General features: G+C 54.2%; 2 protein-coding genes across 10 annotated transcripts in view; both read right to left on the reverse strand.

The window, feature by feature from the left end:
• Positions 1 to 417: 417 nt before the first annotated feature.
• On the reverse strand, positions 418 to 23,095 carry BAIAP2L2 (BAR/IMD domain containing adaptor protein 2 like 2). The gene is made up of 15 exons (XM_072973506.1): positions 23,025 to 23,095; positions 22,028 to 22,201; positions 20,813 to 20,888; positions 19,762 to 19,848; positions 19,230 to 19,291; positions 11,880 to 11,951; positions 11,540 to 11,656; positions 10,551 to 10,697; positions 5,388 to 5,540; positions 4,916 to 5,054; positions 4,547 to 4,769; positions 2,163 to 2,312; positions 1,625 to 1,832; positions 1,101 to 1,144; positions 418 to 901 (listed from the first exon to the last, which is right to left on the reverse strand). Exons 1-15 carry the CDS (start codon positions 23,088 to 23,090, stop codon positions 826 to 828), a joined length of 1,794 nt encoding a protein of 597 aa, XP_072829607.1. The 5' UTR covers positions 23,091 to 23,095; the 3' UTR covers positions 418 to 825.
• The window catches only part of PLA2G6 (phospholipase A2 group VI), a 50,403-nt gene continuing 48,849 nt past the window's right edge, over positions 23,052 to 24,605 (reverse strand). For all 9 annotated transcript variants that reach the window (XM_006207078.4, XM_031671726.2, XM_015241615.3 and 6 more), the window contains 2 exons: positions 24,039 to 24,112; positions 23,052 to 23,844 (listed from right to left, as the gene is read on the reverse strand). In XM_006207078.4, coding sequence (XP_006207140.1) covers positions 23,700 to 23,844; positions 24,039 to 24,112 — 219 coding nt within the window. In that variant the 3' untranslated portion in view covers positions 23,052 to 23,699. The remainder of the gene's footprint in view (positions 23,845 to 24,038; positions 24,113 to 24,605) is intronic.

The raw sequence follows: 24,605 nt of genomic DNA on the forward strand, positions 1-24,605 counted from the left end.
GAGGGGCCTGTGATTTCCCCAGGATAAGGCTAATCCAGCCCGGAGAGCCTGGGACTGAGGGGGCGGGGAGGGGCCAGAACAAAGGGTGCTGTGTCCCAGGGTGCTAGAGGGTGACTTGCTGGTGGTCCCGGACTTCAGCCACTGCCACCTCTCCCCCTCTGGAGAAGAGGCCACTATTTCCTGGGGAACCCACAGCAGAAATGAGCCTGGGCCAGAGATGGGGGATCCAGTTTGCAGGAGTTAGGGCAGACCTAAAGACTTGCTTAAAATGAGGGATGTAGGGGGCTGGGAGTGGGTGAGGCGTCCCAGGGAACCGCCAATGACTTTCAGGACATCCTGGATTCCTTTCTCTGGTGGGAGGTCTCCATCCCCAACCTGTCCCACCCTATCCCTCAAATCAGACTCCACCAATCCCACTGCCATGTCTCACTTGCTTTATTTTTCGCCGTTTACAAAAGTTAAACAGGGGACGGGGTGCAGGGCAGGGGAGAGGGTGTGCAAAGGGCTCCTCCCCACTGGGACAGAGAAGGGGGAAAGAAGTTGGGGGGCATGACATAGGCCTCCAGGGAGCGTCCGCGGCCCCCTGGAGGGGAATAATGGTTCTTCGTCTTCCAATTCCGCCTGCTTTATTTTGAAGGCCCAGACCCCAGGCCTTGGAACTGCTCAGGCTGGAGTGTGTTTCGGGGAAGAGCAGCCACCCCCCTGCCCCGTATCAGGGCCCGGCTTCTCGGATCCACTGCTGCTGCCTCTGCTGCCGCCAGCTCTGGGCAGCCCCTGGGCAGGTGTGTGGGGGGTGACCTCAGACCCCCGGTGAAGGAAGGTGCCTCAGCGGATGAGGGGTGCTGAGCGGTCATTGGTGACAGTGGGACGCAGCTTTACGGTGGCAAAGGGGTTCGTGCCCCTGTGGGAGGAGAGTTGGGGGTGAGAGGGCCCCAGGTCCCCAGCTGGCTGTGGGTCCAGGGAAGGCAGCTGGGCATTGGAGCCAGGTGTCCACCGCTACCTCCTGTCTCCATTGGGTCACCTCCACTCACGCTCACCTTGTCTCCTGCCACAGCCCTCCGCTGAGCCCAGCCCCCTTTGACCCCTACTTGAGGACTTACCGAGGGAAGAGCTCTGGGGGTTGCTGCTCCCAGGACGTAAGTTTCTGCAGTGAGTGGGGAGGGAAGGCCGGGTTTGGGGAGGAAGGAGCAAGCGAGCCCCAGCCCCTCCCTTTCCCCCTTCTGGAAGGGCAGAAGACTGGACCAGAGGCCCTGCTGTGCCAGGCTTCTGGAAAATGAGGTCCCAGTGTTCCGAAGCCCAGAATTCTGTGGGTTTCAGACCTGAGGAGCTTCTGGGCCAGAGTACCATCTCCCAGGGCTAACACTGCCCCCAGGGAGGTCTTTTCCGGTGCTCTCAGCCAGACTCCTGGGCTCTGCTTCTGAGAGAAGTGCTTTTCCCCCATCCTCCGCCCCAGACTCAGAAACCCACGCTGCCCCTCCCTGCATAGATGCGCAGACTGAGGTTGGGGTGGGAGGGTCCCCTGCCGGGCAGACTGAGGCTAGGGTGGGGAGGGTTACCTGGTCTCTGGTCTCCCAGCCCACTGCACCCCGCCAGGGTTGAGGATAGGCTGGGGGAGGGGACTCACCTTGACGTCACTGGCCACTGCCATGCTGCCCATGCTATTTCGGCGATTGCCAGGCAAGGGTGTAGGTGCAGGGCTGGGGGTGCGGCTCGGGACCCGGCTCGGGGTTCGGGGGTGGGATTGGCCATCCCAGTACTCTGAGGATGCTGTGGAGTTGCCCGGCCGGTCCAGGAGGTCATCTAGACTGTGGCTGCCCCGGAGTGGGTAGGACCTGAGTCCAGAGAAAGGTTGGGAGGGGAGAGGGTCAGGGGTCAGGCCCTCCTGCACCTGATCCCATCTGCTGGGCCCCTGAGCATCCTACAGACCCCTCCCCTGCCCCTGGGTGAAAAGAGATTGTTGGCTTAAAGGCAGCCCTGAGAGGAGGCAGAGGGATGGACATAATGACCTTTACATGTAGAGAGATGGGGGCACCCTTTCTCCAAGGGCTGAAGGGGCCTGGGCTCACTCAGGACTGCAGCTCACAGATGCCCTCCCTGGTGGCCCACCCAACCCCTGCCCACTGGAGTCCCCACCCCTGCCCCACCTCTGACCACAGCGGTACCTGGAAGGCAGCTCATTCATAGGGCTCATGGGATTCATGGAGGTCACCGGGTTCAAGGGGTTCATGGAGGTCACAGGGTTCAAGGGGTTCATGGAATTCATGGGCAGCTCCTCCAAAGGCTTCACATAGGCCTCAGGAAACCAGCCACTCCTGGGGGGTGGAAGCAGAGGGTCCCATAACCAAAGGGCCAACAACAGTGGTCAAAATAATACTTTTAAGAGGAGCAGACAATTACTGAGCACTGCTGTGCACCGGCCTGGCTCTAATGGCTTTGCCCAGAGAAACTCATTTCATCCCTTGAAGGAGGTCTTTCCTGACTTTCAAAGCTGCCTGTCCAGCCTCATGTCCCGTCAGGGGCTGGGGCACCTTAGAGAGGAGGGACTGGAGATCCAACAAGGAAAGCATTGTATCCAAGGACATGTGGTGACCAGCTTCATTCCCTACACACTGGGCACCCACCACACGAGGGCCCACAGAAAGCCAGACACAGTCCCTACTCTCCAGGGGCTCCCAGCCTGGTAGGGAGACAGACCCACAAGCAGATGATTGCAAGGGTGCAAGGGTGATGTGAAGGAGACGGGGTTGGGATGGGGGAACACAGGCAGCTGCTGGAGCCCAGGGGAAGGGGCACTGGAGCTGGGGTGCCTGGCTATGGACCAGTGCTCTTTCATCCCCAACCCAGCTGCTTCCCTCCACCCTAGGCCCTCTGGTTCCCATGACCCCAGGCACCCTGCTCTTGGAGTCTTTGGCTGGAGGCTCATCACTGCACCTTCAGAGCAGCCAGGGTTGAGAGAGAGGCACTAGGAACGATGTTCCTTAGGCTTTTCAGACTCTGAGGAACCCATCAGATTCTTGCAAAACACCTGGGAAAGTGTCCTCCAAAAAGCCACTTTAGATCCCCAAACCAAGTCAACAACTTTCTCACCTAAAAGTAACTGGAAGCTATTTCAACTCAAATTGACAAAACCAAAAACTTTTTACTTCTGTTTTCACTCTAAAGTGCCTACCAATGAAACCTGCCATCGTCTTCCCTAACCTGAGTCACAGAAAGGATAATGGTGTCCCAGGAATGTGGTTTGAGAGCACTGGTCTGGGTGCGTTTATAATCAGGTCCCCAGGAGGTTTGCTACACGCCTGTGTTGGGGACTTTCAGGGCGAACTCTGCTGCCCTCTTACGTGGGTCTGCAAAGCAGATGTTTCCACCACTCATATTCTTAGTCCTATCTCTCTACGCACCAGCCCATCCTTCCATTCCTGATCTATGTAGTCGCCTGCCATCCACCCATCTATCCACACAGCATCCCATCCATGCATCACCCATCCATGATCCACGTGGGCAACCACCCATGGACCACCAATCCATTAATCCATCCCTCAGCACTTGCCCACCTGCCCACCCCTCTATCAACACACTCACATACCTCTCCAATCCCCCACCAGTCTATTTATGCACACATACCCCACATCCATGCATCCTCCCATGTCCCCAGTCACCCAGTCCATCCCCACCTACCCATCCATCTATGCATCTGCTCACAGGTGCATGCACTCACCTGCCCACACCACCACCACACCCTCACCCGTTCTCACCTGTCCATCTACTAGCCCACACAACCACACTTGCAAGCACCCTCACATGCGCCTGCAACTCCATCTATGCTCCATTCATTCATCGCCTCTTCTTGTCCTCATTCATTCCTCTCTCCTTAGCATGAGCGGGTGTGGGTACCACGCAGTCTCTTGCTCATAAAGCCCTGCAAGCGGCGCTGCCTGGCTCCAGCAGGCTCCCACTTTCCCCTATTTCTTTGGCAGGAAGAGTGATCCCTGCTTTCCGCCAGGCTTACAGCGACTGCAGTGTACTTCCCCACCTCCCCTTCTACTCATGGTGTCAAAAGCAGCCAAAGTTTAGGTTCTTTAAGGATTTCCACTGCGCGTGACTGCAAGGAGGTAAGTGCACTCAGCCTGCAAGGTCCCAGCACCGCTCCTGCGCCTGGCCAACCTCCCTGTCTATTCTCTCTATCAGAACTTGGCTGACTCTCTCAGGGTACTGGGGAAGCTGCCTTCTCCCTCAGTGTAATATAATATGCACAGTAGGTGCTCAAGCAATAGGGTTACTGTAGTGTTCCCACTTGTGAGAGAACCTTCCCATTTTTCACCCTCTACCACCCTCTCAAGGGCCACCACCCTGAACTTGGTAAAGAGGCTCTTCCTACTCCCATTGAATGGATGAGGAAACTGGGGTGGGAGGAGGAAGGGGATGCGAATAGGGGAGAGTTGTCCGAGGCCCCTGGGACAGCCTCCATCCTGGAGAACTCAGTCAGAGCTGGAGCCCTGCTTCACGGTCCTCCTTCCCACCCACCCTGCGCCCCGAGGCTCTCACTCACGTGGATGAGCCCTGCAGCTTGCCATAGAGCCAGCCGTTCTGGGCCTCAGGCACCAGCACCTCCACGACATCTCCGGCTGAGAAGCGCAGCAGTGTGTGGTTGGCACCCTCCGAGTGGGAAACCAGGGCACGGACTCTCCGGGCGCCGCCGCCACCCCCGCCGCCTGGGCGCTCGCCGAAGGAGTTGGAGCGCGAGCGCTGGGTGCTGCTGCTGTTGAGCGAGGCTGCCGAGGGATGGGAGAGCGCCGCGGCGCGTGGGCGGGAAGTTCTCCCTCGCGTCTACCCTCGATCCCTCCTGCTGCAGCCGCAACCTCAGTTGCTCTTCCCGGCCCTCCCTCTGCACACCGGGGGCCGGGGGGCGGGTACTCACAGGCAGACGGCGTCCGGGGCAGGGACCGGCGGTCTGGCTCCAGCTGGGACGCGGGCCTCGCCTCGGTGGGCTCGGGGCCGTAGGAGCCGGAGCCATGCCGGCTGCGGGGGGGGCCGAACTCTCCCAGAGGCCTCTGGGGCTGCGAGGGGAGACGGGCAGGGGAGGGTGGGGCGGGGAGGGGCGGGGCCGCGGCGCCTTAGTCCAGCCCCCACCCCCAGTCCCAGGCGTCGGCGTAGGGGTTCTCCGGCCGGCGGCCGAGCCACCACGGGGGCGCCGAGGCCGCGCCACGGCGGAAGGGCCGCCCGAGGGGCGCAGCGTAGAATGGGACCCTCGGAGGGAGGAGGCTCCAGGCGGAGGGTCTCAGGCCCCAGGGCCCCACAGAAGGTGCCGGGGGTGGCCGGGGCGCGAACGGCGGCGGGGGCGCGAACGGCGGCGGGGGCACGAACGGCGGCGGGGGCGCCCAGGGCCTCACCATATCCAGGCGGGTGGGCGTCAAGCGGCCCGAGGGGTAGGGTGGCCCCAGCACCGGGCCCAGCAGGCCAGGGGAGTGGGCGCGCGACGGGCTGCGGCTGGCCTCCGACTGCTCTTTCCACAGCAGCACGCGGTTCTGGAGTATCCCCCGGGCCTGCCGGGTGGGGACATGGGTGGGGGTCAGCGAGATCTGAGCAGCCCCCAGAATCCTGGGGACTCAGAAGTGGCACCCTAGACCTGGGAACTCGGGCGCTGTAAGCTGAAGATGGCCAGGATTTCTAGCTGGAAGGAACCAAAGATCATTGTGGTCACTTGGGTTCACTCACTGTCCAGCCTTCCCCCTCTTTTGTCAGAGGTCCCTCAGTTTTCTTGTGGAGCTTCTCCTGCCCCCTCTCTCAGTCTGCATGCTTTGGTCGGGGCTCTCCCACTGCCTGATACAGGGGTAGGGGTACAATCCAGGCCTGGCCACTCTGGTTGCTCCACCCTCCTGGAGTTAGGGACGCACACCTACCCAAACACTGACCAAAGAACCCAATCCCAGTACTTACCCTGGAATAATCTGGAAAAATATATTCTTTCACCTCATGGGGTTTGCTAAATAGAATAAAGCCAACACAGGAAACTACAACTAAGCAACGGATAGTGGCAACTTTCTTATGAAATCTTGTGTGCTCCTGGATCCAGCTATGCCTGAAACCCTTGAACCTCCCAGTGACTAAAATAAAATACCTTTTCTGTTTAAGCTAGCTTGAGTAGTTTTCTAAAAGAAGTCTTTCAAATAGTTTTTCCAGTCTATTCTTTTAGTCTATGTAAGCACCCCTTTTCTAGTGTCTAATACATGGGCATTCTAACTGCTTCAGTACATTCAAGGACAGGAAACTTAGCAGCTGACCACATAGTCCATAACAGCTTTGGGTGGGAGGACTTTAAATGTTAGACCTGCTGTGTGTATTAATCATGTTTTTAATTTTCTGTGCTTTATGATGCTTTGGCCTCCTGGGGTCTTGCTAATTCTGAAAAGACTGCCCTCACAGGGCTAGATAATTTCCTAGAGATAGTAAGCAGTTTGCCTCTGAGCACACCTTTCGTAAGCAGATCAGTGGATCCAAAACCCATATCCCCAACCACCTCCATCTAACTTGAACACCAAGCCTGTATTTCCCCTACCCTAAATCACCCAAGCCAGGGCCAGACAACTAGAGACAACCATTATAGCCCAGAGCCCACTGAAATTATTCAAACCATCCAATGCTAAACGTGCTTAAACTTGTCCTCCCAAAGAAGCCATATACATGGCTAGTGAATACATGAAAAGATATTCAGCATTATCAGCCATCAGGGAAATCAAATCAAAACCGTAATGTAATACTGCCTCACACTGGGATGGCTTTAATCAAAAAGACAGTAACAAGTGTTGGCAAGGATGTAGAGAAATTTGGACACCTCAAAACTGCCAGTGGGAATACAAAATGGTGAGTCTGGAAGTTCCTCAAACAGGTAAATGCAGAATTACCAGATGACTCACCACCTCTACTCCTATATATCCAAGAGAAATGAAAACCTACATCCACGCAAAATCTTTTACATGGATAGCCATAGCAGCATTATTCATAATAGCTTAAAAGTAGGAACAACCCGGATGTCCATCCATTGATGAATGGATAAATAAATGTGGTTTATCTAGATGACGGAATATCATTTGGCAATACAAAGGAACGGGGTATGGACATGTGCTGATGAACCTGAAAAACATGATGCTCAGTGAAGGAAGCCAGTCACATGTGATCCCTTTCATGTGAAATGGCCCGAAGAGGCAAATCTATAGAGACAGAAAGTAGATTAGTGGTTGCTTAGGGCAAGGGGGAATGGGAAGACTGAGGAATGACCACTAAGGGGTACTGAGATTTTTAGGGGTAATGAAAGTGTTCTAAGTTTGATTTACAGCAACGGATGAACAACTCTATGAATATACTAAACCAGTGACTTGTACACTTTAAATGGGTGAATTGCATGGTGTGTGAATTATATCTCAATAAAACTGTTTAAAGGAAGAAGAAGCGGTTCCTCCCAGAAGGATCACTCTGTGGGAGAGAGGAGGAGGGGAGGAGAAGGCTGAACCCTGAGCGTGGGGCTGAGTGTGGTGGTGACAGCAGGAGAATATCGGCAGGGGCCGAGATCAGTCGCGGCCATGTCTCTCGCCTCTGCTCAGCACTGGAGGGTCCCTGGGTGCAGAAACAGAGACTCAGGGAGGGGTCTGGTGAGGTAAGGGCCCGGAGGTGGGGAGGAGGGAGGCTGCTGCTGGCTGTTGGAGTCTGCTGTCTTCAAACAGATGGGTCTCCTGAATGTTAACCTTTGTTTTCATCTTTGGAGGGGAGTGAGCAGGGGCAGGGGGCCCTAATTCTACTGGGCTCCAGCACGTGCCAGGCTGCATCATCGTACCAACCTTCTGAGGGGGCGATTACTTCCCTCCTTTTCCAAGTGAGAAAATGAGACTCAGCGAGACAAAATTACTTGCCAGAATTGGCAGCCAGGGCCCAGTACTTGGGAAACTGAACAAGCAGGCAAAGAAATGGAAATAGAAACTGAGCAAGAATACAAAGAAATACCTCCTCCCTGCCTAAAAAAGGGTTTGAATATTGGTGGTAGTGGGTATAGCTCAGTGGTAGAGTGTGTGCTTAGCATACATAAGGTCCTGGGTTCAATACCTAGTACCTCCATTAAAAAAATAATGATGGCGGAGAGATAATAATTAAAGAAACAGAAGAAGAAATAAGTCCCAGGACCTGCAGAAAGACTTGCTCCTGCAGGCTGAAGGGGCACCGACAGGCATCCATCTAGGTGGTGCCCAGACAAGTTCCTGAGTCCCAAGGACACAAAGAAAATCTCCAAGCATCCGTAGAGAAAAGAGTCAGTTACTTAAAAGGGAAAGGAGACAGACCAGCACCTGACCTAGCAACTACAACACAGAGTGCTGGAAAACGGGCAAATCATCTTGGACCATGAGAAGAAGAAGCCTGCAGCTCTCAAGTCCTTCAGCCAGCCAGTATGCTCCTCACCAGTCAGGGTGAAAGCGAGACATTTACAGATATGCAAGAATTCAGTGTATCTGTAGAAAATAACCCTGCGAGTTCTCTATCGACACCAATTAATCAAAACAGAAACCTCAAGACAGTGGAGATGGAAAGGACTGAAAACAGTAGCAAGTCCAAAGGGGAAAGGGTGGGGACGGATACATTAGGGGTTGGGGATTAACAGACACACATGACTGTATATAAAATAAACAACAAGGACCTACTGTATAGCACAGGGAACTATATTCAGTTTCTGATAATAATATATAATGGAAAAGAATCTGAAAAGAAAAATATATATGTATGTATATATGTGTGTATATGCATGACTGAATCACTTTGCTGTACATCTGAAACTAACATTGTAAATCAACTACACTTCAATGAAAAATTAAAAAAAAAAGAAAACAGTGGTAAGACATGCATCTGATCATATGTGTGGTGAAATGTTGGGTGACGGTGGTGGTGAGCTGGCAGTGGTAATATATGTAATCTAACTAAGATTCTTGAAATAGAAGGGCTATGCTGCAAGGAAATGACGAGTGAGGGTCTGAATCTAAGTCCCAACGTTTCTTGGCAAAACTAAGATGTGGGATTTGGGGAGAATGAGAAGAGGAGTAAAGATTTTTGCAAGCCTCATCTTAGAGAATGAAAGAGGGCAGGAAAGTCCTCAAGGTCTCATCTCATGGGCTGAGGGGAGCAATAGACCAAGTATTGGGGGGGCAGTATTTTTTTGAGAAAGATAATAAATATATGTGCTTATGAGGGTCACAAAGTGAGGTCATCATAAACAGAGATGAAAAGAACAGAATTTCCAAATTAATTAAGGGGAAAGGGATGTGGAATGAATTAAATAAATCCCAGCTAAAACTGGAGGAAGGACACTCCTGTAGGAGGAGCTCTCCTGCCCTCCCAGGCATCCTCAATTATTCCAAGCAGGAAGAGAAGCAAGCCAACCTTTCCTACAAGAAGGTGTTGCCTGTTTTATTATCCAACAATAGAAGAAAACTCCTCCCCTCTTCGCCCCCGCCCTTGTCACAGGCCAGCCAATCAGACTTCAGCAGCCTGCCAATGAGAAACATCCATACTTTGAAGTCCCAGCTTTCTCCAATGTACTCTTTGGTTATTACAGCCCCTCTCAGCTCCCCTCTTTCCCCCATTAAAGCAAGCCCGCCTTCCTTATTCTCTGGATTCCCCCATGGTTTGCCATAGTTAGCATATCCTAAATTGCAATTCCTGAATAAGCTTGCTTTTGCTGGTAAAATAACTGGCTATTATGGTACTAAAGTTGACTGGGGAATATATAGTTAATCAAACTGATAACGACAAGAATGGGAGAAAAAGAGGAAATGACAAAGGAAATACAATTAAATCAGGTTATTCAGAAATGGGATTAACGTTAAATGAGAATGGACTGAATTCTACGGCACAGACTGTCAGACTGGGCAAAAAACAAAACTAGGCTATATCTTTGTAACAGAAAACACTTAAAAGATAAGAAAAGAAAAAGTAGGAAGGGCAATAACAATGTCAGACAAAGTGGAATGAAAGGTATCATCCTGGATTATGAGAGACATTAAATACATAGATGGCAATATTTACAGAGAAGATGTAACAGTCAAAGCATAAACCCCACAGCACTAAACAACAGGACAACCAAAGGCAGAAAGCAAAATCCATCAGAAATACGATAGTCTAGCAGATAGAGTAAGGCAAGAGCATAGAAGATTTAAGTAATATGGTAAAATTAATAGATAATAACTGAGTAAGGCTATGAGTTAATGATTTTGTGAGTAGTGAGTATATTTAAGCAGGAATAAAAAAAATCATTCATACACGAATTAATAAATGCATGAATTAGTTAATGAATGTGAGAATTTTAAAAATTATGAATGAATAAATGGATGAATATTTGATGACACGAATAAACACAAAGAAATCGATGGAGAGAGTAAATAAATAAGAAATATCTTAAAAGTAGATGGAAAGAAGGGAAAAGGGAGGAAGGGAGGGCAATTCCTGTGCGCAGCCAGCTCGCGGAGAGCACAGCCCCTAGAAGGGCTCCGTTAGCTGTCCCCCCAGCCCCAGCTCACCCGGCCAAAAAACTGCAGGAAGGTGTTGGAAAGCAGCAGGTGCTTCTCAGCCAGGAAGCGATAGCGCCGCTTCTCTTCCAGTTCTGCCGCCCGCTGACTCTCAGACACAAAGGCCTGCATCTGCGCGTGCAGCCGGTTCACGCTCTCCTGGGGAAAAAGGGGATGCTGGCTGGAGGCAGGGAGCGGATCCCACATCCCACCCGCAACGAGTGCCCGCTGTCTGAAGCGCCCCTCTCCTTTCTGAACCAGCAACTCCTCCCGAGGCCTCCCCTGAGCACTCAGCCCATCCTTGCGCTGGTCTTCCTTCTCATGTGCATCATGAGCCTGGGCCCTGCATGCCCCCTGGCCCTGCATGCCCCCTGGCTGGGGCACTTCTCCCAGGTAGGGATGGGTCTGAGCCATCCCTCTCTCCCCAGCACCCACCACAGGGCTGAGCACAGAAGTGAGGTCCAGGCAGGTTGGTTTAATGAAAATGCAAATTAATTGATTAATAGCCCCTACTTAGGAGGAGAGAGAGAGAGAGAGAGGGAGACAAAGAGGTGAGCTTATCAAAGAAGCCAGAAGAGGAGACAGGAAAGGAGATAGAGGCCTGGGAGACAGAGGCCAGGGATGGGGCCCTGAGCTCGGGAGGAGGGGCTGGACTGAGCCAGGGTACAGGAGGGAGGGAGAGGGTGGCTGCTGGTAGACCACAACTTTGCTACCATGATCAGGAGCAGCATAACTGATGGCCTCAGGTTTTCTCAGTGAGCTAGAAGAGGAGGGAGGCCAAGGGAACCTGGGGAGGGCCAGGCAGTGACAGGACAAGGAGCCGGGCTGAGGGTGTCCCTGACACCAGTGATGCCCACCCTGCCAGTGGCAGGCTGACCTCTCCAGCTGTGCCCACCACACAAGATGGATAGGGCAAGCCACACTCCTGGAGTTGGGTAGGGGAGCTCAGGACGGTATCAGGGGCCCCCCTCAGAGCCTGGTCTCGTCCCCAGCCCCTGCACCTTCATCTCCCGAGCATTCTTGTCTCTCTTGCGCTCCATACGCCACAGCTCTGACATGTGCTTCTCCAGGTTGGCAGCTCGGTGGCGGTACTCCAGCTCGTAGTGCTGGCGGCTGTCCTTGGATGGAGTGGAGAGAGGAGGGAGACCCCTGTGTCAAAGAGCTCAAGGCACCCAGCCCATGTACTGGAGTGCTGGACGGGGGCAGGCGCTCAGCTAGGAACATGTGTATCCTGCAGCCAGTCAATGCCCAGCACTGGCCTCGGTGTGCCCATCCATCAAATGGGGAGAGATGGTCCTGCCAGTGATGGGCTGTGGGGCCAGGATGGGTGGCCAGACTCACTTTGATGAACTGCATGTCCAGCTTGGTGTTCTTCTCCATGTGCTGCAGCAGGTCTCCATGGAATGTCTGCACCTGTGTGGAGTGCAGGGCAGGGGTGATCAGGGTGGCCCTATCATTCCCAGGCCCCAGTGTTCCTGGCACTGCCCACTCCAATACATTGCCCACTGCATTTGTAACACACCAGGCACCTGCCCAAACATCAGAGAAATGGGTATAATAAGAGCACCTGGTTGGAGGGAAAATTAAGCAGTTAAACATATAAAACATTTAGTGCAAAATCCTCTGTGTAATATGTCAACACCTTCTGGTTCTTAGCCTGTGCCTTGATGATGCCTGGAACTTCATACCAATATTTAAATACCAGCATCCCTGCTCCCTCTGCTGGGAGGACTTCCAGGCGGAAACTCTCAGATTTTGTTTTGGAATGTGTACAATTTTTTGTTCATTGTTCATTCCTCCAGTCACAGGATGGAATTTCTTGCCAGGCCCCTGGATATAGCCCTTTTGTAGGAGCAGCGAGCCACTGTGGGTCTGAACCAAGTCTGCCCCGTCTCTGTGGCCCCAGCACCGTGTGCCAGACCTGGCCCAGCAAAGTGCTCACTAGCTGTTGAGGTCTTCACTGGGATGGCGGGGTCCCGTGACAGGTGAGGAGGAGGTGACTGACCACCTGCGTGACCAGGAGGCCCAGGAAGGCTATTGGGCTCAGGCTCAGAAGAGTTTCCTTCTAGCACACTCTAGAGGTTCTGCCTCCGATTTGCTCTGTAACTTTGGATGAGTTGCTGCCCATCTCTGTGCCTCAGTTTCCTCATCTGTAACAGGAAGGTTTTAGCCAGATGCTTTCTAAGGTCCCGCCCTAGAACTCAGCAAGCTTTGATTCTGTGGGCCCCAGTGGTCAGCTGGCACATTCCCCACGTGTCCCCCAGTGGTGTTCCCTGGGTCACTACATGTTGCTGGGGTGTTGGACCTAAATCCTTGCAGCTACACTCTGCTCCCGGGTTCCAACTGAGCAGAAACAAAGGGGAGCATCTCCAGACCTCTGCCACTTCTGGGGACCCCTCCACCTCTGCTCAGCCTTCTCTGCACACAGCCTTTCCCCTCAGCAGCTCAAGAGCCCTCAGCAGACGGGGAGGGTGTAGCTCAGTGGTAGAGCGCAGGCTTAGCATGCATGAAGTCCTGGGTTCAATCCCCAGGACCTCCGTTAAAATAAATAACTTTTTGAAAACTAAAAAAAAAAAAAAAAAAAAAAAAAAAAGATTTAAAAAAAGAAGAAGAAGCACCTTCACTGGGTCCTGCCTCCTGCCCCAGAGGTCCCGCTGAGGGCGGCAGGCTCTGACCCTCAGGGGCAGGAATGCGGGTAATCAGGAAAGACTAGCAAATTATGAAAATTCTAAGTTTTTCTTCCACAATTGTTTCTGAAACCACAATTGTTTCTGCTAACTGCTGGTCTGTAAGGGAGCTTGGCTGTGGCCTCCTTGGGACTGGCCAGGCCTTAAAATCCTGCTTGTGGCTGTTGGGATGGGAGGCAGGAATCTGTGTTACCAGCTGCTCTGAGTCCCAGTTTCTGGCCCATGGGGGCCTTTTACTGCTGGATCCCAACAGTAAGGAAGTGAGCCTTCCCCACCTGCACCTGCACGGCCTCCCAGTGGGCGTCTCCTGGGTGCCTCACTGGCCTCACCCTCCTGGTCCTGCTTTCCACTAAAGTGACAGTTCAAGATCTCTACCTGAACACAAGATGTATGTCCCTGAAAATCACCGCATCCTGCAAAATCACCCAATATAAACAACAGGGCTCATAGGAGATGCAGCAACTGTACAACCAGAGCACTAATAGAGAAGGCGAAGGGTACCTGCAGAGATGAACTTGAACCACATCCAAGCCACAGGAAAATACTAAAAATGCACAAGATCAATAGAATGGCCCTACTGGCAACATTAATTACCGCAGAGCCGGTGAGCCTGGACCAGCTGGGATGAGGCTGGGTGGTCATGATGGTGGGCGAGGGAGATGCAGCTCCTGCCCCACAGCTGAGTCCCGGGGTGGGGGTGGGCAGCTGGGAGCCCTCGCTTTCCCCAGGGAGGCCTAAGCGCAGGACGTTTTCAAACGTTCTTAAAAGAGCTGTTGCTGTCAGCGCGGCAGGCAGGCTGGGGGCGGTCCCGTTCTTACTAATTCTGATACCCTGTCCCCCTCCTCTTGCCTAAGAAACATCGCTTAGGATCAAGCCACCTTCCATGTCATAGGATATGTCTCCTGCTTCCAGCCACATATGAACTGAGTGCCACCACGGAAATGCATGTTGGAGCAGGACAGGTGGATTGTAATTCTTCCCATTACCAGGGCTTGGCTGAGCTCACCAACAGCGTAGGGGCACAGACCCAGGATGCCCCAGTCAGATGGGGCCCAGGCACCACCGGTTTAATGGAAAGTCATCGTCAAGCTCCTGAATCTAGTAAGTTGATGCTTGAAGAAAGGGGAGGGTAGAGCTCAGTGGTAGAGCATGTGCTTAGCATGCATGAGGTCCTGGGTTCAATCCCAGTACCTCCATTAAAAAAATAAACTTAATTACCTCCTCACTCGCCCCTCAAAAAGCAAAACAACAAAAATTGAAAAAAAAAAAGTTGATGCTTGAAGAGAACTTTGAACTCGTGCTGTGGGGGAGCCAGAGGACTGTCTATAATTAGCAGGTGGCTTCTGAAACAAGGAAGTCACCAAGCCCAGGGCAGGCTGAGGAATTCCCAGCAAGTCTGAACAGAGGCCGCCTCCCCCTGCTCCCCTCTCCTCGGCACATGCTTCCTCAGTGGATCCTGTAAACCCTTCAGTAGCAGAAGCTGAGAGCAGTCCTATTGTTGAGAACACGCACTGTAAGTTCCACATCTCCAGTTATTCTAGTAACTCATGAAATCCCTTTGCCAAAAGGAAAAGCTCTTTGAAAGAATTGTCTCTGTGGGCTGACCCCAAACACTCTCTTCCCACTCAGGCCCTCCAGTCAGGCTGTTGCCCCACCACGCCAAGAGCGCTGTTGTCAAACTCACCAAGACTCCACCTTGCTGAGTCTCATTCTCAGGACTCATCCAACTTGTCCCCTTTGTCATCACTGGACACAACTGATCGCTCCCACCTCCTGAGATGCCTTCCTCCATCAGCTTCCAGCCCATCTCCTTCTCCTAGTTTTCCTTGCACCCTCCTGGCTTCCTCTTCTCTGTCCTTTGCTGACTCCCCTCATCTCCCTGATCCCCAAAGTTTGGGTTGCCCTGGGATCAGGCCTTGGGCCTCTTCCCTTCTCTACCAACACCACTCCCTTGGTGAGCCCATGCAGTCCACATGCTGACGGCTCCCAGATGCATATCTCAGCACAGACCTTCCCCCCAAATCGTCTCATCCATACAACTATATGGACTCCTTTCAGCCAAGAAGAAGAGACAAAAGAGTGAAGACAGGCTAGGAAGGTCTAAAACACAGATGAGTCCCTGAGGAAGAAATGCAAAGAAAGAACAAACAAACAAAACAAATTCTAAAAACTGTAATTCAAGATAACTTTTCTGAAATTAAAAAAAAAAACAGATTTCAATTACCTATTGAAAGAGTACACCATATAACTAAGACTATTGTCCCAGACTGATCCACATCAAGACATATTCTAGAAAAATTGCTAGACTTAAGAAAAAGAAAAAAATTGGGAGGAGATTGAGGAGAGCAAATGTAAAATACGTTTTAACTGTTTTCAGAAATCATATTGGTGGTGGTAGACGCACTAACATTATTCAGAGGCTGTTGTGGGTATAACATGAGACAAAGCAAACGGGTAACTGTGGGATGTTATCCTTTCATTCTCTCTATCCTTGAGAATCAGGATTCTTGCTGTGGAACAAAAGAGATACTGGTGGAACAGAGAAGAGGTTAAGTAAAAATCTGTGGCTGAATCTGAATTGGAAGTATCAGCATGAACTTAAGAAGCATTCTGTCTTTAACTATATATTTATCATGTATGTATGTGTATATACACATATCATTTGTGCAAATGTATGTGTGTATCTATGTATAAATGTATATATCTAGGCATATAGAGCATATTTATTATATATACCTATGAATGTACATATGTTACTGGCCACTGAAAAAATCTAGGAAGAATGATCAACTCAGTAGCCATGGACACTCCTAGTGCCCAGATTATGGTCTTGAAATACCACTTTCCACTAAAAACAAAAAATTAAAAACAGAGTTTCGTGGAGAGATGGCTGATTCCACGTATAGAGTGCAAAAGTGCCAGAAGAGGTCAGGACACTTTGTCAGGCTCGATAACAAGGAAGCTGTCAAAACCATGAGAGTTACGCCAAAAGGACTCACGTGCCGGACTGAAGAGGCTTCTACTGATCAAAGAGGGGACATTTTCAACTTCAGTAAAATGATTGTAAATGAGCGAAACACATCAAATACGTTTAAATCTATGATACTAAAAATATTACAATGATGGTGCTAGTGAAAAATAAAGCTAATTAATTGGTCACCTTCAGAAGATGACGGGGAGCAAATTCATGGTCTTGAAAGCTGACAAAGGAGGGAACAAGCCTTTATCCTGACTTTCCCATTTTGCTGCTGGATTTCAAACACACCTAAGGAGAAGCATCTTCAGATAGAAATAGTCCAGTTAATAAATGAGAGCAGCATCTTGTAGCTCCCACGTGTGAAGGGGTGTGGACACACAGCCTCTATTGCTGTCACTATCACATGGCAGCAGATGTGACGTGCCTCCCGATGGAAGAAGCCGGCACCTCCTCTAGTCTTGCCAAAGGGATGGAACCTGAGTTGATCAAGCCTCTGGGTCCAGAGGACAGAGGAACAAGCTGAGCTGTACCAGGAGTGTTGGGAAAACTAACCAGTCAGAAGGCCCCTGGGTCCTCAACGGATAAGTTGTAAGGAAAGGAAAGGGATGGAGAGGGGACCAGTAGATTAAAAGAGACCCAAAGACATTTAAAAAGAGAGAGAGAGAGCAAGACAAAGTCTAGTGTCTAAGGTCGTACAACTGGGTGATCAATGACAAAGAAACACAAGGCAGTGTTGGACCAGTGGTTACTTTTGGAGGGAGGGAGGGAGGGGCTGGGATTTGATGGGGCCACAGGGGAGGGGGGAGGTTCGGGGGAGGCCAGCAACGTTCTTGACCTGGGTGGGAGTTTCAAAGGTGGTTTGTCTTAATGATTCATTAAGCGCTAATTTGTTCAATGAGATTTTCTGTGCCTATGTTTTCATTTAGAATAATTTTTTTTTAAACCAAACTTGAGCCCAATCCTGTCATTCCTGTGCTCAGCACACTCAGAGGCATGGCTGGAGTCCCGACAATGCTCACACAACTGGCCCCAGTTAGTGGCTGATCATCTCCACATTCACCGTTGCTGCCTGGACTCTGGCCATGTGGGCCTCCTCGAGCCTACCCACATGCTGTTCCCTCGGCCCAGAACACTCTTCCCGAAGATGGCTCCCTACTTGTTCCCCCACCTCCTTCAGGCCTCTCCTCAATGTCACCTTTTAATGTTTTATGTTAAATATCTGTTAAAAATTGCATCCCTCCAGGGCTTTCTATCCCCCTTCCCCATTCTGTTTTTCTCCATTGCATGTTTTGCATCTACCTGTCACATATATATTCACTTATTTGTCTTGGGTTTTGTCTGATTCCCCCTTGAGGAGAGCAGGGGGGTCTGTCTGCTGCATCCCCAGTGCTGACAGCAGTACTGCCACATGACAGTACATAGCTGTGGGATGAATGAGCCCAAGGGGGAGGCAGCCTCTGGCGTGTTCTGCCCAGTACAGCTCTGCGCGAGGGCCCTGCCCTCGTGTCACGGCCAAGACACCAGTACCCAGACAGGGCAGCTCTCCTTACAGAGTGGGCCTGGGTGATACTCGTCCCTGTCCAGCCCAGGTGTGGCACAAGTGACATGGCGAGCCACCAAACACAAGGAGAGGAAGTCACAAGCTGCCAGCATGAGCCAAGCTCCATCACCACCCTCCCCGCCCGAGCCCCAGCAGGTGGCGTGGGCTTAGCGCTTTGCCTCAAAGTGTCCGGGACACATGCCCAGGGCCATGGTTTGTCCTATGGTGTGTAGGTGGATGTACATTTCCTGCTGGTGAAATTGTTCCTCATTTCTACATAGTAACCAAACAGAAAAGTATTTTACGATGTCCTCAAAGAACACCCAGACTTCCAGGGGTTTCCCACATTTGAGGACCATGCACTGTCATGATAGTTGCAATTTCCTTCAGAACCTCCCGATGCCCCTCACGCCCGGCCCCGCCCGCCTGCCCCTCTCCGCCCAGCTCCGGGGCCCTGGCTCACTTCTCCCTGATGCCAACCTCGCTGTGAAAGTGCTCAGCCCATGGACCCTCCCAGAACGCCCTCTCGTCTTCTCTCCCTCCGGCCAAATCCCGCTTCCTTTTCAAAGCTTATTCTTTCCTTCCACGGTCAGTGAAGCCCTGCTCAGTGCCAGGTCTCTGTCCCAGGCCCTGGAGCCACAAAGAGAAGACCACAGCTTGCACGGCTCCCTCTTGGTAAGGATAGAGACAGGAGGTAGATTTTACTTCTAATTATCAAAGCTGAGGTACTAGAGGGTCATGGGTGCCAGGGTTAACAGTTTATACTTATTAATCTTCGTTATTCTGGTTATCTCCATTTCACAGACAGATAAACTGAGGCACAGAGAGGTTAAGTAGCTTGTCCAAGGTCACAAAGCCAATAACTAGTGGAGCTGGGCTTTGACCTCAGGTGCTCTGGCTGCAGAGCTCGTTTCCTTCACCATCACTGGCTAAGAACGGATAGAAGCATCTGTTGGAGTCCAGAGGGAAGAGAGACTGAACTTGCCCAGAGGTCAGGGGAGGCTTCCGGGAGGAGGGCGACTCTGCTGGCCGGCAGGAATAGGGGTGGGGGTGCCCTAGGCTGGGAGAACAGCATGACAACAGCCCAGTGGTGGGAACACCAGGCTGTATCAGCAGAGGCCAGCTCTTCAAGTTCGGATCACTGGCTGCTCCCTGGGCGAGTGGAGGGAGGGGCTAGGGAGGCAGGTAGGGGGCAGGCGCCTGGGCCTGATGTACCTGGGTGACAGTCCTTCCTCTTCCCACCTCCTCCACTCACTCTGGAGTCTTGGGCGAGTGACTAGATCCCTAAGTCTCAGTTTCTTGCTGTCAAATGGAGACGGGGAAGGCACCTGCTTCCCAGGTTCCTGGAGCTTGAACAAGATGCGCAGGTAAATATGCGCAGCAGAGCCTGGCCTGGCAGGTGCCCAGAAGGGCAGCCTCTGTTGTCAGGTTGGAAAGCAGCCCACTCTCCCTGGTGACCCCTCTAGGATGTGGGTTCTGAGACTCACCACCACCTCTAGGTCAGAGTTCAAGTGCCGCTGGGTGTCGGACATCTGCACCAAAATCTCACCTGGAGGCATGGAGAGAAGTGGCTTCAGTGGGGGGCCCGCCCTGCTCGCCCTCTTCCCGCCAAAAGCTGCCAGAGGGCCTGCCCGGGGCTGGATTTGGGGACCAAAGTCCAAGGATTTCCTCTATGGCTCTGGGTCTCTGGTGGTACCTGTCCCAGTCCCGGAGAAGTCCTAAGGGGTGTAATGGGAAGAGGCATGGGCTCCAGAATGGGAGTCTGGGCTCTGCGCTCCGGCCTACAAGGCTTGTGTCTTTGGGAAGGACTTCCTGGAAGGACTGGATGTGAAAGGAACCCCCTCTAGGACCTGAGAATGGGAGGCGGTGCAGGCCCTGGGCCTAAGGGGAGGCATCAGGGAGGCAGATAGAGGATTCCGGAGCCTGGACGAGAGGAGGCCTGGGGTGGAGGCAGGGCTAGGAGGAGGTCCCCCAGACCCAAGAAGTTGGGAGAGATGTAGGGGAGGGGGCATGACTCACCCAGAATCTGCGAGGTGGAGCTCTGCAGGGCCTGCTCCCCGATCTTCTGGATGGCATTGAAGTACACTTCAGCTGCCTCGGACAGAGCTGCGCAGAGAGAGGGATGGTTCCAACCCCTGCCCCCCACCTCCATGTGCCCCCATCCTCCTGGAGGCCTCTCCTGCCATCAGGAGAGAGTGTGGAGGGGACAGTGTGGGCTCTGGCACAGGTGTGTGTGAGAGGGAGGGGTGCCCTGGGTGGTGTGTGTGGATGCGTGCCATTGCCAGAGGAGAAAGGGGGTGTAGAAGACAAGTGGACTCTCACTGCGGATGCAGGGCCGAGGGGCAGCTGCACCCAGCACACGGCCTGGCGCTGAGCGGGACCTCGGCATGTGCCTGTCATGGCTGGGGGTGCAGGCTTCTGTGTGCCCATAAGGAGGGCATGGGCGGGTGTGTCGTGAGGCCCAGGTGTAGAGACACGATGTGGGGGTGGGGGTGGGGGTGGTGTGGGCTCAGGTCGCTGGTGTGAGGACTTTGACTCTGAAGTCCTAAAAGGCAGGGAGGGATTGGGTGACACAGCTCAGGGTGTGTCCCTGGCTTGTCCATCCCGCAGAGGACTCATAACCCTTTGCTGATTAGCGCTGATTGGGCAGGTGGGGTGGGGGTTGTTGGGAGATGGGGGGATGGTAGCTGTTTGCACAGGCGCTGAGCGAGTAATGAGGCTTGACTGTAGGTGTGTGACTGTAGGTGTGGGGGGCAGGTCAGGGTGTAGGGGTGGGGTGCAGAGGTGGCCTGGGTATGGCAATGCGCTCACTGGGCAGCATCGGGGTGACATCTGCAGTGTGTGCAGCTGGGGTTTCATGGGCCTGCAGGGCCCAGTGCTGCATCTCTGAGAGCACCCGGGGGTGCAGCTGAAGGTATGTGAGGGGTCTCTGGCCAGAGCGTGAGGGTGAAGGTGGTGGGTGGGAGTGTGTAGGGGCGAGGATGAGTGGAGTGTCTGGTGTGGGGTCCAGAGACTATGGGTAGGGGGCACCAGGGGGGCTGCATGGGGTTGAGGGGGGCCGGGAACTCACCATGGAAGGCCCGGAGGTAGTTGTTCCCCAGGTACACCAGGTTCTCCAGGGCGGGGTTAAACTGCTCCATGATGCTCTGAAGCCAGAAGGCAAGGGGACAGAAGGGGGAGATTGGGAGAAGAAGAAGGAATGATGGGCAGAGGCAAGTCCCTGGGCCTTAGGAGCAGCCCCAGTGAGACACCTAGAAACCTGGAGTCACCCAGAAGCCTGGCTCTCCGCTGCAAGGGCCTCAGAGGCCCAGATCCAGGCCAGGGCCCCCTTGGCCTGCTCCCGCTCACCACCTGCCCAGGGGGAACTTGCTCCTGGCAGGTTCTCCTCCCACTGGCTGAAGCCTGCGGTCTTTCACAGGGCCTGGCTACATGTGGCTCAACCCAGCCCTGAGTCCAGGTCTCACCAGGCTGGACATGTGGGCTGCAGACAGTCACCTCAGAGGCAAGGACAGATCTTTCCCTCCTCAAAGAAGAGTCCCTTGGGAGCAAGGCTGTGGCTGGGTCCCTTAGGCTGCCCCAGCCCATGGCCAGTGGGAGAGAACCCTGGGTACTCGGGTCTCGATTTAAACTCCAGCAGCCTCACTTCCTCCCTTGGTGACTTTGAACAACTCCTGGCCTCAGTTTTCCCATCTATCAAGTGGGGTGATTATTTTTGGGGGGTGATTATTTTCTACCCCACAGGTAGGGTGTCGTGAGGTTTACATATGAAAGGGCCCTACACACAGGAGGTGCTCAATAAATGTCTATGGAGACTGCCGCAGCCCCTCCGGAGTGAGGTAGGAAGTTTGCATGAGGGGCTCAGAAACCAGAGAGAGACAGAGAAACAGAGACAGGGAGACAGAGAGAAAGAGACAAAGAGACAGAAACTCCCCACTCCCGGGCCAGGTGGCTCCTCAGGCCCCCTGCTCCCAGCTGAGGCCACCTTGGGCCCTGCCCTGCTCTGTCCAGTGTTTGGGAGTTGGGGGCTCCTGTTGAAGTGCTGTCTCAGCAGGCCGGTCTCTCACTGGATGGACCCCTGCTCTGGGAGCCTCAGGTTAGGGCTGGAGTGACTGACGGCCCCAGGGATCCCCACCGCCAAGCCCACAGCTCAGCCCAGCCTGGTTCTGGGCTTTCTTTTCCAGAACATGCTGCAGCCATGCTCACCCTCTGTCCTCCAGAGCCAGCCTGACCTTCGAGCCCTGGAAGAGGGTGCTCGAGCCCAGGCCTTGGCCGCACACACACTCACCTTGTAGATGGCCATGGTGGACCTGTAGAACTGGTCCATTTCGGGGGCCATGGAGTGGGTGCACCCGGGCGCTGAGCAGGAGGCTGGTGGTGACGTCAGGGCTGGGAGCACTGGGGGCTGTACACTCCAGGGCCCGCTGCTCAGTGGGCAGTGAAGGAGGCTGCAGAGTGGGACCTGGAGATGGGAGCGCCGGCCGAGGAGGAGGTGGCAGCTTAATTATTCACCAGCCAGGGATGTCAGAACGCGATATGGGGCGTAACCAGAGCCGGCAGGGAAGGCATCCTGTGACGCGGGTAGGTTCATGTGACCTGCCCTTCAATTATTTACCCCTCTGAGCCGTGGACTGGTGGGCACGCGTGGACGGCCACTCCCCTAGGTCACCTTCTCCTTGAGAACAAGACTTTTCCAGGCCAGGGGGGATCCTTGGCTCTGGGGGACTGCTGCCCTCCCACCTGCCTTACTGGGCAGTGCCCACCCTACTGGGGTTGGAGCTGTGCAGTGCACTCCCCGATACCCCTGGCCCTGACAATCCCCAGCGCCTGCAGGCAGAACACGCCCACTCATCACTATTCTCAGGCCCCTTCTCTACCCTGAGCCCCTCAGACCTGCATCCCAAGGGCTGTGGCTCCCACACCTGCTGCCGCCCATCCAGCTCCCCTGCATGCTGGAGACAGGGCACCACAAATCCTGAGTTGCACACACCCTGGCCTTGCTCACTCGCTGTGTGATGGTGCCTGAGCTCCCTGCCCTCTCTGGTCTCATCCCCTCTGGCAAGTGGGGCTCTCCCTCCCCTCAGCCATGAGGCAGGTGGGCCTGGATGCTGGCTCTGAACACCCTTGGAGGCCTGACTGGGAGAGACCCAAGGAAGACAAGAGGTGTTCCTAACTCGGGGAGCCTGGGAAACAGCTTCTATCTAAGTGGGCACAGGAAGATGACAGTCAAGGCTGAAGGTCAAGGCTGAGGGGAGGTGGCAGGGTTGGGGGACAGGGACACTCACACCACAGCACACACCACACAGGCAAACTGGAATGGAACCGTTTATTTCACAGTCTGGGCAGTCCATGGAGCCCCTCTCCGCTCATAAACCACTTCCTGTCGGGAAGAATAACTTAAGTCACAGGAGCGACCTTTGAGAGCTGAGGAGAGCTCGCAGGGTGGGGTGCGGGTGGCAGGGTGCGTGTTGAGGGGCAAAGTCGAATGGGCCACCCCACTCCTGGAGCCTGGGTTTCCCCTCCTGATGGGGTGGGTGACAGCCCATTTCTCTAGCCCCACCTCCAGCAGAGGGCAGAGGGTAGAAAGGGTTGCTGCACCCCCCAGGGGGCCCGGAAGAGCCCAGGACCCCCTCGGAGGCTGGGGCTGGTAGCACGTCCAGGTGCCCTTAGTGTTTGAGCCAACAGGGCCAAGGGCCCCGGGAGTCAGTCAGGGAGGCAGTCGGGGAACGGGCCCAAGTGGGGCTCCAGGCTCTTTAGGCCTGGAATGACACGGAGGGCCAGAGGAGGGGACAGAGGGAAGAGAGGCCTTCAGGACCAGCCTCAGGCAGGAGGCCCGCCATGCCCTGGGCCTAGGGCTGCCTGGGCCCAGCTAGGCCCAGGGGTGTGGTGGTCGGGCCCCGCCCGGCCTCCCCCGCAGGGGCTGGGTGGGGAGGGCAGGGGCGGCTGCGGGCCTGGCGGCCTCACGGCGAGAGCAGCAGCTGGATGAGTTTCTGGAACTGCTCCCGGTGCTCGTAGATGTAGACCTCAGTCTCCCAGAGGGCGTCGACCAGCACCGTGTCGTTGACCTCGTCCAGCATGATGTCCGTCCCCAGTTGGGGGTTCAATCTGTCCGGATCAAGGAAGAGGGGTCACTCCAGGACACGCAGTCTGGGTGGAGGACAAGAGCCAGGACTGGGGTGGGCTTGAGGCACAGAGCAGCCCCTTGGGGGAAAGGAAACGTCCAGGCCAGGGCCTGGGGTGGGGAAGGTCATGGCCGGTTCAGGCGTGGGGCCAGGGGCCGGGGCCAGCCAAGCCCTCACCTGAAGTACTGGATGCCGACCATCTCGCACCAGGCTCGGGCCCGGTCCACGGCCCGCCCATCCGGATCCGTGCACTGGTGAGAAGCAGCCTCTGTGAGTGTCCAGCCCGCGCTGCACCCACAGCCCCTGCCTGGGCCCCCAGGTTCCAGGGTAGCTTAGCCCCCAGTTGGCAGAGTGACTATGGCCAAGTCCCCCTTTCTGTGCTTCAGTGACTGTCCCAGCTATACAATCAGAGGGGCACAGCCCATGGCTTTGACAGGTGGCTCAGCAGTGCCTATTCAGGGTCAGTGAGTGTGGAGGGGCTGAGTGGACAGGCCTCCACATCCCTGTCCCCTGCAGCTTGTCCACCTGACCTTCTGGGCTCCCACATGGGCAGGGCTTGAAAGAAGGGCCCCACAGCCACTACACCCCCCCACTGTTGGTGGTCACTGAAGGTCCTGCCAGCAATGAGACACTGAACCGAGGACCCCTCCCCTGAGCTGGCTAAGGACGGCCAACAGAGCCCTGCCATCCCCCTGACACCGAGGGTGAGGACACCATCCTAGGGGTGAGGCCTCAGGGAAGTGG

Source organism: Vicugna pacos, chromosome 12 (genome assembly GCF_048564905.1).
Source record: "Vicugna pacos chromosome 12, VicPac4, whole genome shotgun sequence".
NCBI lineage: Eukaryota > Metazoa > Chordata > Mammalia > Artiodactyla > Camelidae > Vicugna > Vicugna pacos.

Excerpts from the sequence above, each read along its gene's own strand:
- BAIAP2L2 (XM_072973506.1), bottom strand. The coding sequence starts at position 23,090 with ATGGACTGCCCAGACTGTGAAATAAACGGTTCCATTCCAGTTTGCCTG. Across the intron at positions 5,055-5,387 it reads CGCCCACCCGCCTGGATATG|CCCCAGAGGCCTCTGGGAGA; the intron begins GTGAGGCCCTGG and ends CTCCCCTCGCAG. Across the intron at positions 1,833-2,162 it reads ATGAATGAGCTGCCTTCCAG|GTCCTACCCACTCCGGGGCA; the intron begins GTACCGCTGTGG and ends CTCTGGACTCAG.